This window comes from Puma concolor, chromosome F2 (assembly GCF_028749965.1).
Source record: "Puma concolor isolate L17-30 chromosome F2, mPumCon1.1.hap2, whole genome shotgun sequence".
NCBI lineage: Eukaryota > Metazoa > Chordata > Mammalia > Carnivora > Felidae > Puma > Puma concolor.
In genome coordinates, this window is record NC_141684.1 from 44,183,745 (window position 1) to 44,201,255 (window position 17,511).

Genomic DNA, 17,511 nt, shown 5'->3' on the forward strand with positions numbered 1-17,511 from the left:
GGCAGGAAAAGCCAGACTTCGGTTTATAAAGAAGTGAGTAAGACAAAGAAGAGAAAACTTAATCCTACGTTCAAGAAATAGTAATGACAGGGAAGAGGAGAGAGAGGCTGATGTAAGAACAGCATGTGGTGAAGGGAAGATCTTTATTTAGGATGCAAGATATTTATTTGTTTGCTTATGGTTTTTTTTCAAGTTTTTTACGTGATTATTTATTTTTGAGAGACAGAGAGAGAGGGAGGTAGAGGGAGAGAGGAAGAGAGTCAGAGCACGAGCAGGGGAGAGCAGAGAGAGAGAGGGAGACACAGAATCCGAAGTAGGCTCCAGGCTCGGAGCTGCCCACACAGAGCCTGCTGTGGGGCTCAAACTCAGGAACCATGAGATCATGACCTGAGCCAAAGTCAGAGACTTAGCTGACTGCAACACCCAGGCACCCCTGTTTACTTACGTATTTAAGCTATTATGTTTCTCTAACACAGAAGTGAGGCTGAAGATCTAAGATAGAGAAGATAATTGATGGAGGAAATCATAAAAGAAGGCAATTGACTCCGTGCACCAATGGGAAGGGAAAGACCAGTTTGTTCTCTAAGACTAAAAGGAAGGAGTTGAATTGTGGGTATGTAAATAAGTGTATAGATAAAGAGAGCAGAATTGAGGAAGAGCATGTGTGATGATCTCATCTTTCCTCTGAAAGTAGGATATTTTCCCTAAAAGTGGTCCCAAGGAGCTCTATCTCCATTTGTACTCCTATGGCACTATTTTCTGAAAGATTCCTTAAAAATGCTCTAGAGTGCCTTTTGTTTCTACATGCACACACACACACACACACACACACACACACACACACTCTTTAACCAAATTATTTACTTTCTTGAAAAATTACTATTGGTCATATTGGCTGTCACATACGCCCAGAGTGGGCTTACTCTATGACTAAAGAATAAAAATAGATTCAGTAGTAAATTCAAGCCCTCCAGATATCACAAAACAATGTATAAGATTGCAAGATGCAAAATCAAGAAGAAAACAAAAGAATAAATAGTAGAGAAGAAATTAAGAATCACTGCCTATTTTTAGCACATTAGAAAAATGAACAATTCTAGAGGTTTTTAATTCTTTGAGATTTTTCTGTACTAACTAAGATGAAAGAGAGAGAGCAGATGGAAAGAGAGAACAGAAAAATACAAACCTAGAAAAATAAATATTATTTTGCTACTCTATGGATCCTCCACAACATGGTGCTTGGCATATGGCAGGAGTCAAGAAATAAATAACTAATGGGCTGATATAAACACTGATAAAGGAGTCATATATATGATTCATACAGAAACATGTAACTCCTTAACAATGGCATGATCGCTAAGAGTGAAGAACCTCAGAGAATTAGAAATAATTAAGATAATAACTGGAGCAGCGCTCTATGGACATTGTGTACCCATATGAAAGGCCATGTGATAGCCCTTCCTGACCGCAAAGCCCCTGGGTGTTTTGACAGGCCTTATGAATATATCGCCAAGTGCGAGGCTGTGGATGGCCGACTTGCACCTGCTCTCAGATCCCACCCAGCAGCACAAGGGCCCATGGGAAATAGGGCCAGACCTGTTTGGCTTCAGCTCAGCGTCCACTTCTATCGACAGCTATAAAACTCAAATAGAGTCTAAGGAAGTGAGATATTTGGTAAACAGGAAAACGGGATTGCCATTTGTCCTGGTTTCACACCAATGGTGGGAGCCAACATAGTTGATCACAACAAAATTTTCCCTTGATAGCTTCACTTTACATCTTCAGTGACCTGCATGGAGTCTGGCAGAAAACATGCACTGTATGGCCAGAGAAGTCTGTGCTTTCTCTTCCCTTCACTTTGCCATCCTGTTAAGGGACTGACAAATAATTAACTAACATGCTCAGGCACATCTTGTTCCTGTGACAGTTCTGCTCACTGAAGCTAGAATAAGATAAATATAATACTGTATTATATACTTCAAAGTTACTAAGAGGCTAGATCTTAAATGTTCTCACCACAAAGAAGAAATAATAATGATATGGGCACCTGGGTGGCTCAGTCGGTTAAGCCTGGGACTCTTGGTTTCGGCTCAGGTCATGATCTCCCGATTTTGTGGGGTTCAAGGTCCACACTGGGCTCTGTGTTAACAATGGGAAGCCTGCTTCCGATTCTCTCTCCTTTGCTCTCTGCCCCTCCCCCACTTACCATGTCTCTGTGTCTCTCAAAAGTAAATAAATAAACATTAAAAAAATTAAAAAGAAGCATGAGATTTTTCTCTGCTTTAGAAAAAAAAAAGAATAATTATGCAATGTGGTAATAGTGTTAGCTAACATTATGGTGGTAATCCTCTTGTAATAGATAAACATATCAAATGTACACATATGTGGGTCACCTTAAACTTCTACAGTGTTATATGTCAACTATATCTCAATAAAACAAGCAAAGATTTGCTAGCATTGCAGTTCTGTGAAGTCAGTTCTACCCAGCTTCAGATACTTCTCAGCCCATCAAACTGTGGTGGATTTTCTGCTAAAATTATTTTCTGTAGTCGCCAAGTCCACAGGCAGGGCTTTTGCCTACATATCTGATTTGCTTTCTATTTCTCTGCTGGGACTCTTCACGCTCTGAGTACTGTTCCCAACAAAACTCCCAGTTCTAGAAATTGATTCTGCTGAAATAAAAACATAATAGTATAAGGATGTTAATTCTAGCAGAATTTGTAGCAGCAAACAACTGGAAATGACCTTTGTATCCACTATGGAGAATGGTTGAATAAAGTATATATCCACACCATGTAATATTACACAGATATTTGCCAGGTCTACAAAGCTATTCAAGATATAATGTTAATTTTTTTAAAGGACTCCAATAGTAGCAGTTATAATGTGATCCTACTTTATCCTGAAGGTGAAATCTTTGTCTGTTGGTGTGTCTATGATTTTACATGCATTAAATAAAATAAAAAAGAATAAGTATCAAATTGTTCACATCAGTTAGGTCAGTCGGGAGATTGAAAGGTTATTACATATGTATTGTTGATGTTCTTAAGCATGAATTGCATCTATAACTTTAAAAATAAAACACCTATGTGTGCCTGGGTGGCTCAGTCAGTTAAGTGTCCAACTCTTGGTTGTTGCTCAGGTCATGATCTCACGATTTCATGAGCTCAAGGCCCATGTCAGGCTGTGGGCCGGCAGTATGGAGCTTGCTTGGGATTCTCTCTCTCCCTCTCACTCACACCATTTCTGTCTCTCTCAAAATAAATAAATAAACTTAAAAAAAATTAAAAAAATAAAACACCTAAAAACTCAAGATACCTTACCCTCATCCAGACTTGCAGCACCTCAAGGGAAGTGCTATATGAGAAGACTTAACGATAAATAGAATGAATAATTTTGTGGAGGGAAATAATTGTAGACCCATTAAATTTCTTTTAGCTCTTGGAAACAAGACAAGTTATTTCATCTACAAAGATATTTCTTCTACTTCTCTCTTACCACATTAGGAAATCCTCACAATCTTGATCCATTTTGAAGATCCACATGAATTTTAAATAAAGAAATAGCTTGTCTATTTACTTTGCTTCTGACCACTATCCTTTGTTAACACTTAAATCAAATGTTCTTTCCAGAAGGAGCCATAGTCCCAGAAAAATAAGTTCATTCTCCTCTCAGGTGATGACATGTGAAATCTAACTCTTTTCTGTGTATCAAGTATTTCATTTCAAGATCCTTAATTGGGACACAGAGACTTAGAGATATTGAACACCATAAGCAGCTTTGGGGCATTAAAACAATTCCCCATGATTCCCGCACCCCCCCAACCCCACGCCCTGTCGTTTTCATAGCCACTTGTCACTCTTATGAAATGCCAGGACTGCTCCTAGACTGACTGACACAGCATGGCTGACATCTCACTGGAAGGTATGATTTAAAATAGTTTGATGTAAACTGAGAGAAGCTTCCTAAGATACTGGGATCCAGAGCTGTAGAGCTTGAGGATTAAAAAAATAAAAATCCTAATTTAAAAGTTTTCTAAATATAAAATTGAAGGAGGCTTCCAAGGCAGGAGGCAGGTTTCTATTTAAAAAAAAAAAGGGGGGGGTTTTTTGTTTGTTTGTTTCAGTTAAAAACTATAAACTGGGAGGTTGGTATCATGTTAGGCCTTATTTTCTAAAATTGTATTCTAACTGTTAAACACTTGAGCTTAGGAACCTACCCTATGCTCCGGTATATTCATTCTTCCTCACAATGTTACACACATAGAGAATGTTCAATAAATGTTGGATAACAGAATTTCGCTACACAAATCCATAAAACTTTTAAGGATTCAGGAATGGTATTTTTATATTCAGCTGCAATATTAATGATAGAATATTAATGCACTATTAACAATAGAAAGAAAGAAACAAGTTCTGAAACTAAAGAAATGATTTGATACCAAGAATTTTATGTGTGGGGGTTTGCACGCAGGCATACATGCATATGTTCACTCTCCTGTGTAAAACTTTGTATGTAAGATAAAAATCTATATAAAGTAGTAAATAATGCCATATCTTGTCTTTTAAACTAGCACTTCTTGCTTCTGACATAAGGTAAGGAATTCAAAAAGTTCAGAGAAAAGCAAAAGGCAAATTGAAAAAGTTTGATAATGGCTTTTTAAAATAAGTCAATAGAGTGAGGGAAAGATGGAAATGAAGCAAGTAATATTGATTGCACTATTTACAAAACTGTTTTTAGATTATTACAAGTGGTTATACTATAGGTTAAATATCTATTCCAAATTTGTCAAGGGTCTTAGGGATGCACTATCCCGTGTCCCATGCAGCCATAAGGCTATGGCCAAGGATCCTCCAGGAGCAAAAAGGAAATTGTATTCTATTGAACTTTTTCAGAAATATCCCTCTTTTTCTCTTCTTCCTCTGTTTTCCTCTTCTACCCACTCATTTTCTCTTCCTCTTCACAGTCTAATCATAAGTAATCCTTTTCTTGACTGCTAGAAACATCTTTTTTGGCTCCTCTTCTCTCTTGGAGGAGTTACCTTTTGATCTCAGACTCACTGGAGACTGGTGCCCAGAATGGTAAATAAATCCGAGTTCCATGAGCACCTTTTAATGTCTGTGATTCTAAGTCCATAAAATCTTTCATCCTTAGTAGTAAAATTGGAGAAAAAAAATGGTTTCTCTCATTTTGAGTCAGGTTGCATTGCTAACATGAACCTAGAACTTCTTTTTGACACTTGATTTCCTCTCTGGCAGAATGAAGCTTTCCTAGTCTTTTTTTTTTTTTTTTTTTTTTTTAAGAAATTTGTCAAAGTCTCTGAAAGTGTCCCTTAAACCCCTCTCCCACCAAAAAATGGCACCAGAAAAACCCAGCCTGATCAGTTAATGGTAAATGAATCAGAAACCTACGGATTAAATTCTCCTTAAAACACACAAGGGTTTAAAAATTAAGCAAAAAATTACTGAGCAAAATATTTGTTTGCCAAATCCCAAATGTTTGAAAAATAGTTCAAGATGTTTGTTGAACCTGAAATGGGCCGGAGTTACCCATCCATATTTAATTCAGGCAAAAATAATTTTTACCAGATGAATGCTCTCGTTAGTAGAGTGCATAAGAAAGAAAAATCAATAACAATATAAAAGAAATTTAATTTTTTTTAATTTTAAGTATTTTTCCAGCGTTATGGAGATATAATTGACGTATAACATAGTGTAAATTTAAAGTGTAAACATGTTGATTTGATACGCTTATGTATTACAAACTGATTACCACCAGAGCATTACCTAACCCCTGTAACATGCCACATAATTGCCATTTCTTTTTTTGTGATGAGAATATTTAAGATCTATTCTTTGTAAAATGTAAGCATTCAAACTGAAAACCAATTGCCTTTGTGAAAGGCTCTCCAGGAAGATGTAATGACTCCATTCTGGATTTTCCAGGCCACCCAGGACACACCCCAAGTTACATGTATTGTTAAGCTATGCATAAACCCTGCTGTCTGCAGCCTGTGTGTTCTTGTGCTTTTCAGCTCAGCTTTTTCCTTTGGTAATATGGCCAACAAATATTGTGGGATGGTGAGAATGACCATGTCAAGAGCTTGTGACTGGAAGAATAGTCTCTTCCCAGGGTAACTTTGGCCTTCAGTGATTATAAAGATTTCCATTTAATTACTTCATGACCTGGTCTTATAGATACTGGTCCCATCAATCTTGATGAGTGATTCATCTTACCCTAACAGATAGATCCAAGACTAGATGGCGAATAATAAGTGTTTTTGCTGCAAAGTTAAAGTTGATACTAAAGAGTTGGTGAGTACTGTATGTAAATAACATACTTTTTCCAAATATCTTTTCTAGGTATAGAAGTTTGATGAAGCAAATGGATGGAAAGAGTGAAAAAAAGAAATTGGAGAGGAAGGTGAAAGAGAGAGGAAACTCATAAGTACCTTCTGTTATAGTTTGGGGCTAATATAGTTATAGCTGTATAAATTTTAATGGGAAGAAGCTGGAATATCAAAATGGGAAGGGGCTTTAGAGATTATCTAGACTATAGCAGCTTCTTCATCTTCCAATTTCCAGATATTTCACTCAGTAGCCTTAGTTTTTAAAAGTTACATAAGACTATGCATTAATTTTCTCTTGCTGTCATATTAAATTAGCACAGATTTAGTGGCTTAAAACAATACAGATTCATTTTCATACAATTAGGCAGGTAAGAAGTCGAACACAGGTCTTCCTGGGCTAAGATCAAGGTCTCAGCACATCTGCATTCCTCTTGGAGGCCCTAGGGGACAATCTGTTTCTTTCCCTTTTCTAGTTTCTAGAAGCTACTCACATTCTTTGGCTCATCTCCGTCTTCCTCCATCTTTAACCACAGCAGTGCTGCATCACTTAAGACTTTGCTTATGTGTTCCTATCTCTCTCTCTCTCTCTCTCTCTCTCTTCTGCCTCCTCTTCCCCTTGTAAGGGTTCTTGTGATTAATTGGGCCCACCCAGATAATCCAGGATAATCTCTCTATTGTAAGGTTAGTTATTTCCGTAACCTGAATTCCATCTGTAATCTTAATCCCCCTTTGCCATGTAACAACATATTCACAGCTTCCAGGGATTAGGACAACATCTTAGAGGATAGAGTGTGGGCATTATATTACCTACTACACACTATAATCTCATTTGTAGATGGAAGCCCTATGGGAGAGAGGGATTAGATTTGCCTCTATGGCAAACTTAGTTTGCTCCATGTTTCTATGTGAATGGAATGAGATAATAACAACCTGCCACCTCTAGTAATTCTGCTCAGTGATTCCCAAACTAGAAATGTGTCTTATCTCCTGCTTATAGTCCAGACATTGATTTGCTTTTTAGATATGGTCAGGCTACTCTGTGAACTAAAAGAATCAATGAATCTTTAATTATTGAGTGGCTGCTGTGTGCCTAGAAGTGGACTCCTGACTAAGATCATTCATTGGTGCACTATTTTGGGGATTTGGAAACCAAACCCCTAACATGTAAACAAAAGAGGATCTATGTAATAAGGAGTTGGGGTCGTTATCTCATAGTGGTCCAGAGTGTTTCCTGAGCATAAATTAAAAAAATTTTGGCAATGAGGAGAATGAAATGCAGCAGAAAATAAACTTTTATTATTTTATTATTTTTTTTAATGTTTATTTATTTTGGAGAGAGAGAGAGAGACTGAGTGCAAGCAGGGGAGGAGCAGAGAGAGAGAGAGACAGAATCTGAAGCAGGCTCCAGGCTCTGAGCTGAGCTGTCGGCACAGAGCCCGACGTAGGGCTCGAACTCACAGACTGTGAGTTCATGACCTGAAGTTCAATGCTTAACCGACTGAGCCACCCAGGAGCCCCAGAAAATAAACTTTTAAATAAAAGATGGAAAACGCATTGGCCTGTGTGTGAATGTCCTAAAAAGTAAGCACTGCAGTAAACTCTGATCTCCTCAATTCAGAAATGTAGTTTATGGGGGAAAACAAAGCATTTAATGATTTTTTAAGGCACAGACAATAGTAAAAATTGATAAAATATAGTGTAATTTTCCAGCTACATTCAATACAACTAGAATAAAATTTTCAACTAATTTTAATTAGTCATAACAAGGATGCATTTAATTTTCTCATGTTTATTAATATGATTTAATTTTTTCTATTATCTCACCTCTTCATTGTTCCCTATATCATGAAGTATTTAGCACAGTGACCAGCTAATTGGTCACTCATTCTGTCTTTATAGGAAGAATAAATAAAAAGTAAATTTAATACATTAAATAAAATGTATTTATGGCATCTGAGTATTAATATGTTATGTATCATACATGAACATAAATTAAAGTTAATTAATTAGTTAATTGGTAAGAAAATATTAAAAATAGCTTTGAGCAAATGATTACCTCAGTAAAACAATTCTTTAAAAGTACTAAAAGAGAATGATACAATATAATATTCTACATACAATACAATGCTACATATAAATATCTAGTGAAACAGAAATTTTTAAATATACTCTTTGGATCTATGCAACATGACGTATGTTATGATTTCCAAATTTCTCTATGTACTCAGTGGGAACATCTAGTTGGTCAGAAGGAAACAATGTATCAATATGCTTTTTAAAGTTTTCATTTTGGGAAGCCTGGCCCAGTCTCTCACCTATTTTAGGACCTCTCTCAAGTTATAAAGGTATATGCATGCTGTGCAGTCAAAGTAAATGTCACTGAGTTATAAAGATTATCTCATAATGAAACAGTTGTTTATTATCACTAACACTAGGAATATCTATTAATTTATTGAGAAAAAATAACCAGCTGTTATTTTAAGCCCATTATATACATCATCTAAGTTATCTCTTAAAAGTACTGGAAGGTAGGTGTCATTGTGTGCAGTTCACAGTTAAGGTTCAAAAAAGTGGTTAATTAGTCTGCCTTAGGAACTTATAATTGATTCTAAGCACCGTGTCCTTCTGCTGGTCTCTAACTGACCCTAACTACTTAAAACTAACCTGATGTATTTTTTAAAATACTACTAAACTGGAGCACCTGGGTGGCTCAGTCGGTTAAGCATCCGGCTTCGGCTCAGGTCATGATCTCACAGTCCATGAGTTCGAGCCCCGCGTCGGGCTCTGTGCTGACCGCTCAGAGCCTGGAGCCTGTTTCAGATCCTGTGTCTCCTTCTTTCTCTGACCCTCCCCTGTTCATGCTCTCTCTCTCTCTCTCTGTCTCAAAAAAATAAGTAAAAACATTTAAAAATAAAATAAAATAAAATAATACTAAACTAACAAAACCCTTCTGATGGGCTTCCACAGAACCGAAGGGAGTGTCGTATTGCCCTTCAATGTGTTGTAAATAAGGACAGGAAGTCTACATATGAAAATCCTAATTTCAGTACTAAATACCAACTTTAAAATTATTTCTGGGAAAGTAGCAAAGATGACTTTACATCACTTACTTTGGAAAAGAGGAGATGAAATGAAAACTGAATACTGAGGGGCATAAGCAAAGAAAATGATCTTAAATCATGACCTTCTCCTTTCGATATAATTATATTGTGAGATTCTTTTTCTTTCCACTTCTTTGAATCCAACAGCGTTCTAGAATCATTAAGGACTAATTCTACCTGAAGAATGACCTGGAAATTTTAACCCCAAAGAGAGTTTTTCTAATTATTTTGATTTGTTCTTGAGGGCACATATAGGAAAACACAAGGATAAAATGAAATCTGACAACTTTAAAAAATTGAAATTATTATTCAAATATAAGATTTTATTTCCTTCATGAGCTTTTCCCTGATTATTTCATCAAAACAGATTTTCAATAGAATAATACATTTTTCTTAGTAGTATTTTCTGCTCTGTCGAATATCTATTTGATACCACAGAAAGTATTTTGGTAAGTGAATGTTTATGTTATTACAGTAACAGCTCTTTAATTTTTAAAATGTATATCACTTAAGCATTTGAGGCCAAGTTCAAGTAATGACCATCCCATACTTCTCTTCTGTACTTTTTTTCAATATATTCTGTCATTTGATCTTCAGGGAATCCCACAATATAAGGCAGGGCCTCCTGAGGGGTATTATTAGCAATTGAAATTTCTTCCCCTTGTATGGTGCATGCTGACAACTTCTTCATCACTGTCTTCTGCCCAGAAACCTCCCCTGAGTTGTGGACTCCTATATCCAGCTTTCTGCTGGCATCTCTGCCTAGATATCCCATAGGCACCCCAAACTCAACGTGTCTGAACACTCATCACCTTCTCCACCACACAAGCTTTGCTTCCACCGTTCTTGGGTCAGCCTCCATGGGTCCTATACTTTGTATTCTTGAGTCTTCTCTATTTTTGCAGATTTTACTTCCCAAGTATTTCTTGGCTCCTCTCCAATGTCTTCCTCCAAGCTCAGCACCTAAAGGCTCCTACTGGCTTCCTGTAAATCCATCCTTCACAGAGTCACCCAAGTGAATTATTTCAAATCTAAATATGACTACAGCACTTTCCAGAAGATTCTTTATTGTCTTCAGAATTAAATTCATGTTTCTTAGTGAGAAATATAGACTCTTTGTGAGCCATCCTATACCTTTCCAGCATTCTTCTCCCCTAGTCAAGTTAGCCAGAGTTGATCAGTATTGTTCTGTCTCATTGTTTGACACTTTTTGAACTCTGGTGGCATCCAACCACTTGAGCCCCTTAAACAATCACTGTTGCCTAATGTTCTTTGCCTCCTTGAACTGGCTGCATTCCGTTTATAAGACTCTGAGTCTTAGTTCACACGTCACCTCTTCCTCTATCCACACCCACCTGAGATGAGTTCTCTTCTTTGCTCCCACAAACCTGTATGTTCATCATTACAACTGAACACAGGGTCATGTCGAACCTGAGCATTTCTTAAGAAGAATACCTGGAAATATCTGGGGCCTTTCTATTTTCAGTGTCTTACACTTTTTAGCCCATGTGCAAATGTTTGCAGTTGAATAAATAAGATTACTAGAATATGGGTATCTCTCTCTCTCTCTCTATATATATATATATATATATATTTTTTTTTTTTTTTTTTGGTTACACCATGCTGTCTCTAATGCTGATCCTATCTACTTTAAAACCCAAATAAGTACCGCAATTTTGGTAGGACAGAAATCACTAGTTTGAAATGTTACATTTTCATAGTTTGATACCATACACAATAAGCAGAATTTTCAATGAAAATTGATTGATCTGGTAAAGCGTTCATATTCTGCTAGCTATTTTCACAGTTTTGGGTCCAAAATCATTATAATATAGTTTCTACTTTAGCATTCATCAAAACTACAAAAGAAATGTTGCCATTCATGGATGTATTAGTGCAATAGGGCCCAATGCTGCTTTCAAAGACTATTTTCTTATACAGAGACATTTTATTGTCAGGCAATCATCTTGTTAAACATTTCCTATAAAATTTTAAAAATCATTACCTGGGAGTCTATCACTGTGGCACTAATCACACCTCTACAATTAAGCTTATTTCAACCCTTTCACTGGAATTCTTTTTCTTTAATCAAGGGTTTATTATTGGACTGTTAATGTGAAAGTTGAAATAAAAAAATCTCAGCTCACGAATGAATTCTAATAGCAGTTATAGAAAACCCTGAGAAATTCTAATATTTTTCTGTGAAGTTTATGTTAGGATGTGGGTTTAACCCCCCTCCCCCCACTTTTTTTTTCCTGTAGAATGTTTTGCCTTACTTAAGGGAACTGAAATTTTTCTTCATGTCTTTAAGGATATCCTTAATCTACTGCGTTTGGGTTTTCCTTGGTATGAACACAAAAGCACAATTATTTTATTAAGCTGGAGGTACAAATACATCACTTTTCTACCTTTTCTACATCACTAAATGGAAGTGCAGTTTTGACTTTTGTAAGGAAAAAAGGGTTAGAAAGTAATTTTATCTTGCCAGATGAATCACCCAGCTTTTATACCTCCCAAGAGTTTCACTGAGAAGAATTTTAAGTTCAAGGACAACACGTATCTTTATACCAAGCTAGTCAGATTTCGACGTTAGAATGAGCTAATTTGGTATAAAACTATAGTTTTGAAGCAAATTCACACACGACTGCATTTGCAAAACACAAAAACCCTATGAGTAATCAAAGCCACCCTAAACCTCCTGAACTACCTGCTGTGTTCCTCCTCCCTCTTCACCACCACCCCTTCAGTTCAAATCCCAACCATCTGTCACCTGGATCAATATCTTTCTGTCACCTCACATCATCTCTTTCTCCTTCGAATCAATTTTCCTGGTGATAGCCTCAGAGATACATGTTTTTGAGTGATTATACCTTTTTAAATTGGAATACTTATTATTGGTTGCACTCATTCTGTTTTTCAAGATAAAGAATAAAGCCTTGACATGAGAAGCAGGCATTATTATTTACCTAGCCCTACATCAGTACCCATGTTGGTTCTCCCTTGCCCACCTTACCCCAAGAGCTAGGAAAGCTGATAATCACTTCTCCAACCTTTCTTGCATTTGCAGCTAAAAGACGGCATGTCACAGATTTCTGACCATGGGGTATAATTGTAAATGTGCTGAGGACCAAGAGGACCTTTGCTTTTTTATATGAAACAGACAGATGTAGCTGATGCTGCTACCCGGTATTGCCTTCACTTTTTCCTGCCTTGAATATGGCTATGAGGTCAGGAGTTTGAGCAGCCATTTTATGACCATGAGATGACAAGTGTGAGGATTAAAAGCAACCCACTAACCATGGATAGAGGAAAAACAGAATAAACCCGGGTCTCCATTGGCATCGGTGGACAGCTGAACGAAGGTAAATAATTGTCTACCACTAAAATCTTTGTTATTGAACTTACATTGTTAAAACTGTTAGTAGAATCTTCTATTATTTGAAATCAAAAGCGTTCCTAACAGAAATACATGGCGTACATTGCCTACCATAATTCTCCCACCTTCCAGTGACATCAGTGTTCTTTGAGTTCCTAAAATGTTCATCCCTGCCTTGGTGACTCCTATCATACCACCCAATCCCCCACCCTCACACTTCACCTAGCTAATGCCTTCTCAGTCTCCAAATCACAGTTAAAATGTGTCCAAGAGACTTTCTCTGATCCCTAGAGTAGGTCATCTCCTTCAGTTATATACTCTTGTAACTTCCACTGATTGTCTTTCTTGGTACACATTTGAAGCACATATTCATACGCATAGGTATTTAATAATATTGTCTTTTCCATGAGAGTGTTCAGGTTGAAGCTATATTGCTTACTGTTGTCTGCCCAATTTTTAGCAAACTGCATGGCATTGAATAAGCATTGAGTTACTTCAAGAAAGGAAAGAAAGAACAAAAGAAGGAAGGAAGAAAGTTCATGTGAACTAAAATCTCAAATCTGAAGTTAAACTTGGGCTTTCCTTTGAATTTTTAGCTTTCTATCTCATGATAGTGGTATTTCCCCTGCCAGGTAAGTATTGCTTTCTATCTTACATGTGAAAAAAAAAGAAAGGAGGAAAGAAAGAGCCTAAAGTGAATGGCCTGTGTTTTTGAAACCCAATACAAAAGTATAATGCACTCTGTTGCAGAAAGTGTTAAAAAAAAAATCCGTTATTCCTTTATTATTTTGGTTTCCTTTGATCTCATTTAATTTTGTCATTACAAAAAAAGCAAAAAACAAAAACAAAAACAACATTGAGTTCACGTGTTCTACTGCAGATTGGTGTTTGATGCATCGCTGTCAGAGAGCCAGGAATGGGAAAAGTGATCAGTTTTGACATTGGATTTCATGGCTTGCTAAGGATCCAGTAGACTCCCAGAAGTTTATGCACGGTCTATAAGGGGCCATGAAACTCTCTGAAATTATATACCAAATTTTGTATGTACATGCAGTTTTCTAGGGAGAGAGGTTAGAGCTTTAATCAGATTTTCAATACGGTTTTAGTTAAGAATAGGTTAAGGTTAAGAATCACTGGGTTAGGTTACTAAATATAGTGGTGGTTTTGGAAATCAAAAGTTATATACTTTTTAAAAAGATTAACTTATAGGTGTTTACTATATGCATATTTGGGGGAAATGTACTTGTAGTATAAATAAATCCATGTTTTATGGGGTTTTTTAAAGATAATTGGATCAATTAATCAGTCAATTTGTTAATCTGCCACTTTGCAATGCACTAAGATAATGACACTTCTTATATATCACTGTGCTAAGCTAATTAAATGCATTATATCACTTAATTTTTCTAGCAAATCTACAAAACTACTATTATTATCCACCTTTCCCTGATAAAGGAATACAGTCTCTGAGATTTCCAATAACATGCTCACTGCAGGGTGAGCTGAATGCAGGGAGAAAGTAAAGTAATGTATTTCCAGCCTTCATGAAAACCAAGACTTGTGTAAATGAGAAAATAGTGATCATTTGAAAGTAATGTGTTGATAATGGCCAAAGATATAGTAAATGATATTAGTAATAATAAGCACTCTAGGATCTAAAAAAGATCCTTGGGGATTCTGTCTAGACTGTGATCACTGGTTAAAAGCTGAGTAGAAGACAAAAAGAGAAGATTTTAATCAGGATCAGGATCAGGATTTAATCAAGATCAGGACTGACAAGTGAGTCAAGGGGCGAAGGAGTCTGGCTGAACTAAGCAGTGGACTCTTGTTGGAGCAAGGGTAGATAAGGTTGGAAAGGACGTCTGGGTGTAGTTTGACGGTCTTGTGTACTAAACTAAAACGTTTGACCTTTGCCCTTAGATAATGAGAACCACTCGAAGAGTGTTTTGAGCTGGAAGGTGACATCATGCAAACTGTTTTTAGTAAGATTAATTTGGTACCAGTCCCCTGGATGGACTGGGAATAGGCAAGACCAGAACAAGGTGGTTCAGCCAGAAAAGCATGGAGAACTGAGAGAAACAGTGATGTGGATGGAAAGAAGGGAAGAAGAGGAAGGGAAGGATTTGAAAGGCAATCCCAGGAACAGCTGATTTTGCTCAGTGTAACTGTCTGTTTAAAAATGGGCCTTCCCATAAAAAAGGGGAGAGCAAGCAGGAGGCTCCATATTTGTGAAGTTGGACTCTGAAGAAGCTCCTTATACCTCACCTCCACCCCTTTCAATCTCTACTTCTCCTTCTTTTGCGTTCTGAGTTATCTGTATTTTTGTCTCCATTTTTGATTCCTGTTCAACAGACTTATTTTATTCCTGTTGAAGGACAAGCATTCATCTAATGCTAGAAAAACAGTAATAACCAAGAGACGCAAGGCCTTAGCTATGATGGAGCTCTCATTCTATCGTTGATAGACAGTCACCAAGTAAATGAACACATCCACAAGGAAAAAGGCAGAGAATTAAAATAAAGTAATGTGACAGACAATGGCTGGGGGAAATGTAGTCAGAATGTTAAAGTGGCCCTTCTGAGAAAGTGACATTTAAACAGAGATTTGAATGACAAGAAGCAGACAGCCATACAAAATATTGGTAAATATTTTTTTAGTGCTCTGTGTACAGGACACAGTGCAATGGCCCCAAGACAGAAATGAACTTGGCTTGTTCCAGAAGCAACAAAGGGACAGTTGGCTTGAATGTGGTAAGGCACAGTGAAAGTGGAAGGAGATGATATCTGAAAGGTAAGTGGAGACAGGATAAGATAAGGCTGGGTAGGCCACTGTAATAAGTTAGGGTGTTGGCATTGTAATGAGTTAGGGTGTTACTCTACTTGGGAAGGAAAACAATTGGAAAGTTTTCAAGAGGAATGGAAGATAAGAGCTAATTTCCATATTTAAAAGATCACTCTGCTGCTCTCTGGAAAATTGATCACAAGGGCCAGGGGAGAGGCAGGGAAAAGATAGGGAGTATATTGCTGTAGTTCAGTCGAGAAGTCACTGGGGCGCCTGGGTGGCGCAGTCGGTTAAGCGTCCGACTTCAGCCAGGTCACGATCTCACGGTCCGTGAGTTTGAGCCCCGCGTCGGGCTCTGGGCTGATGGCTCAGAGCCTGGAGCCTGTTTCCGATTCTGTGTCTCCCTCTCTCTCTGCCCCTCCCCCGTTCATGCTCTGTCTCTCTCTGTCCCAAAAATAAATAAACATTGAAAAAAAAAAAAAAAAAAAAGAAGTCACTGTCAGAGGAGACTTGACCAGAAGTTTTACAGAGAGTAGTAGAGAACTGTTGGGAATTGGGATGTATTTTGAAGTCAGAGTTGGTAGTTTTTACTGATGGGTTGGGTGTGGATAAAGAAAGAGCAGAATCCCAAATAAGTCTTAGGTTTTTGACATCAGCATAAACAATGAAATTAGGTAAATGGAAAACATTAAGACTGAGTTGGGGGCAAACAAATTTTTCCTCTCTTGGCTATGTTAAATTCCTCTCTTCTGCTCTATTAGGTTCCAGCCTGACTTTCTCCTCTTTGCATAGAAAGCTGATGACTTAGTAACACCATTCCCTTGAAATATCTCCCTCCCTCACCCTACCAAGATGGTCAGCTCTTCTGTATTAGATTTGGGGGAAGTCTTGACTTCATGGACTGACATTGACAAGTAGCTCATGGTGGCTGGCAGACAGGTGAGGGCAAGCAGCAGGGGTGTTTGAGATATTAAAGAGGACTATAGGGTGTTAAAATTTAAGGTATTTTAAGGTTTAGGCTTGGAGGATGGGATTGCAATGGATAGACCTCTGGACATCAAGAGAGGAGAAGTAGATATTTTTGACAACAATCTGAGATCAAAACAGGAAATTTTCACCATAATATTTTACATGAGTTAGAGATATACTATGTGGAAAGTCCTGTATTCCTGCTCTACAAAGAAACATATTGTGTAGAGTCAGTCTGGTTGCCAGATCATTGATCAAGAAATCCACATAAAAATCTGAACTTTAAAAATGCTCTGAGCTTTCAGAAGTTTGTGCCAATTTAATTATTTCACTAATATTCTTTTATGTTAGCATCCATATATCAGTAAGAAACCTTATTTACAGAATTCACCAACAGGCTTTAAATGGGAAGCAATTAAAGGTTGAGCCCACTTACAGAAATGGAACGTTCATGTAACTTTTGAGGATCACATCCATTACATTAAATAAAATACAACTGTGTGAAGGGAGTTGTGTTGTTTAGTGAGGAATTTTGGACCAATATTTCCTGATTTGTTTAGAGATTTGTGGAGGAGAAATGAATGGCAGTTGTCCTTCTCATTCTCAGGGTTGAGTTGTCTTCCCAAGAAAAGAATTTTGCAAAAAATATGCTTTTTAAAACCCAAAATTGCCTTTTTCATCTTGAAAAGGAGCATCAGAGGAGTTAAGAAAATTTACCATGGTTGAAAATCTACTTCATTTTCTTTGCAGATTATTTTGAATCTGCTTTAAGAAATGCGTATGTCCTCTCTAAATACATGGTGGAGATGGTTCATTGAGTGTTATGAAAAGAAAGTTTAGTCTCATTTCCTAAGCAGACTTTTTAACCTGACAGTGCTAAATGGGGAAGAATTCTTCGGGATTATGGTGTGTGTTTTGAAAGAGATCCTGTAACA

At 37.2% G+C, this 17,511-nt stretch overlaps 1 protein-coding gene across 8 annotated transcripts in view; it reads left to right on the forward strand.

Annotated features, from left to right (window-relative positions):
• TRIQK (triple QxxK/R motif containing) overlaps positions 1 to 6,468 on the forward strand; it is a 280,870-nt gene extending 274,402 nt beyond the window's left edge. For 7 of the 8 annotated variants that reach the window (XM_086695587.1, XM_086695582.1, XM_086695584.1 and 4 more), the window contains one exon: positions 6,363 to 6,456. Coding sequence is in view for 1 of the 8 variants with exons in the window: in XM_086695585.1 (XP_086551711.1) it covers positions 6,363 to 6,376 (14 nt within the window). In the remaining 7 variants the exon portion in view is untranslated. Of the gene's footprint in view, positions 1 to 6,362 lie in introns of all 8 variants that reach the window. The other variant, XM_086695585.1, reaches the window with a different exon arrangement.
• Positions 6,469 to 17,511: the final 11,043 nt, after the last annotated feature.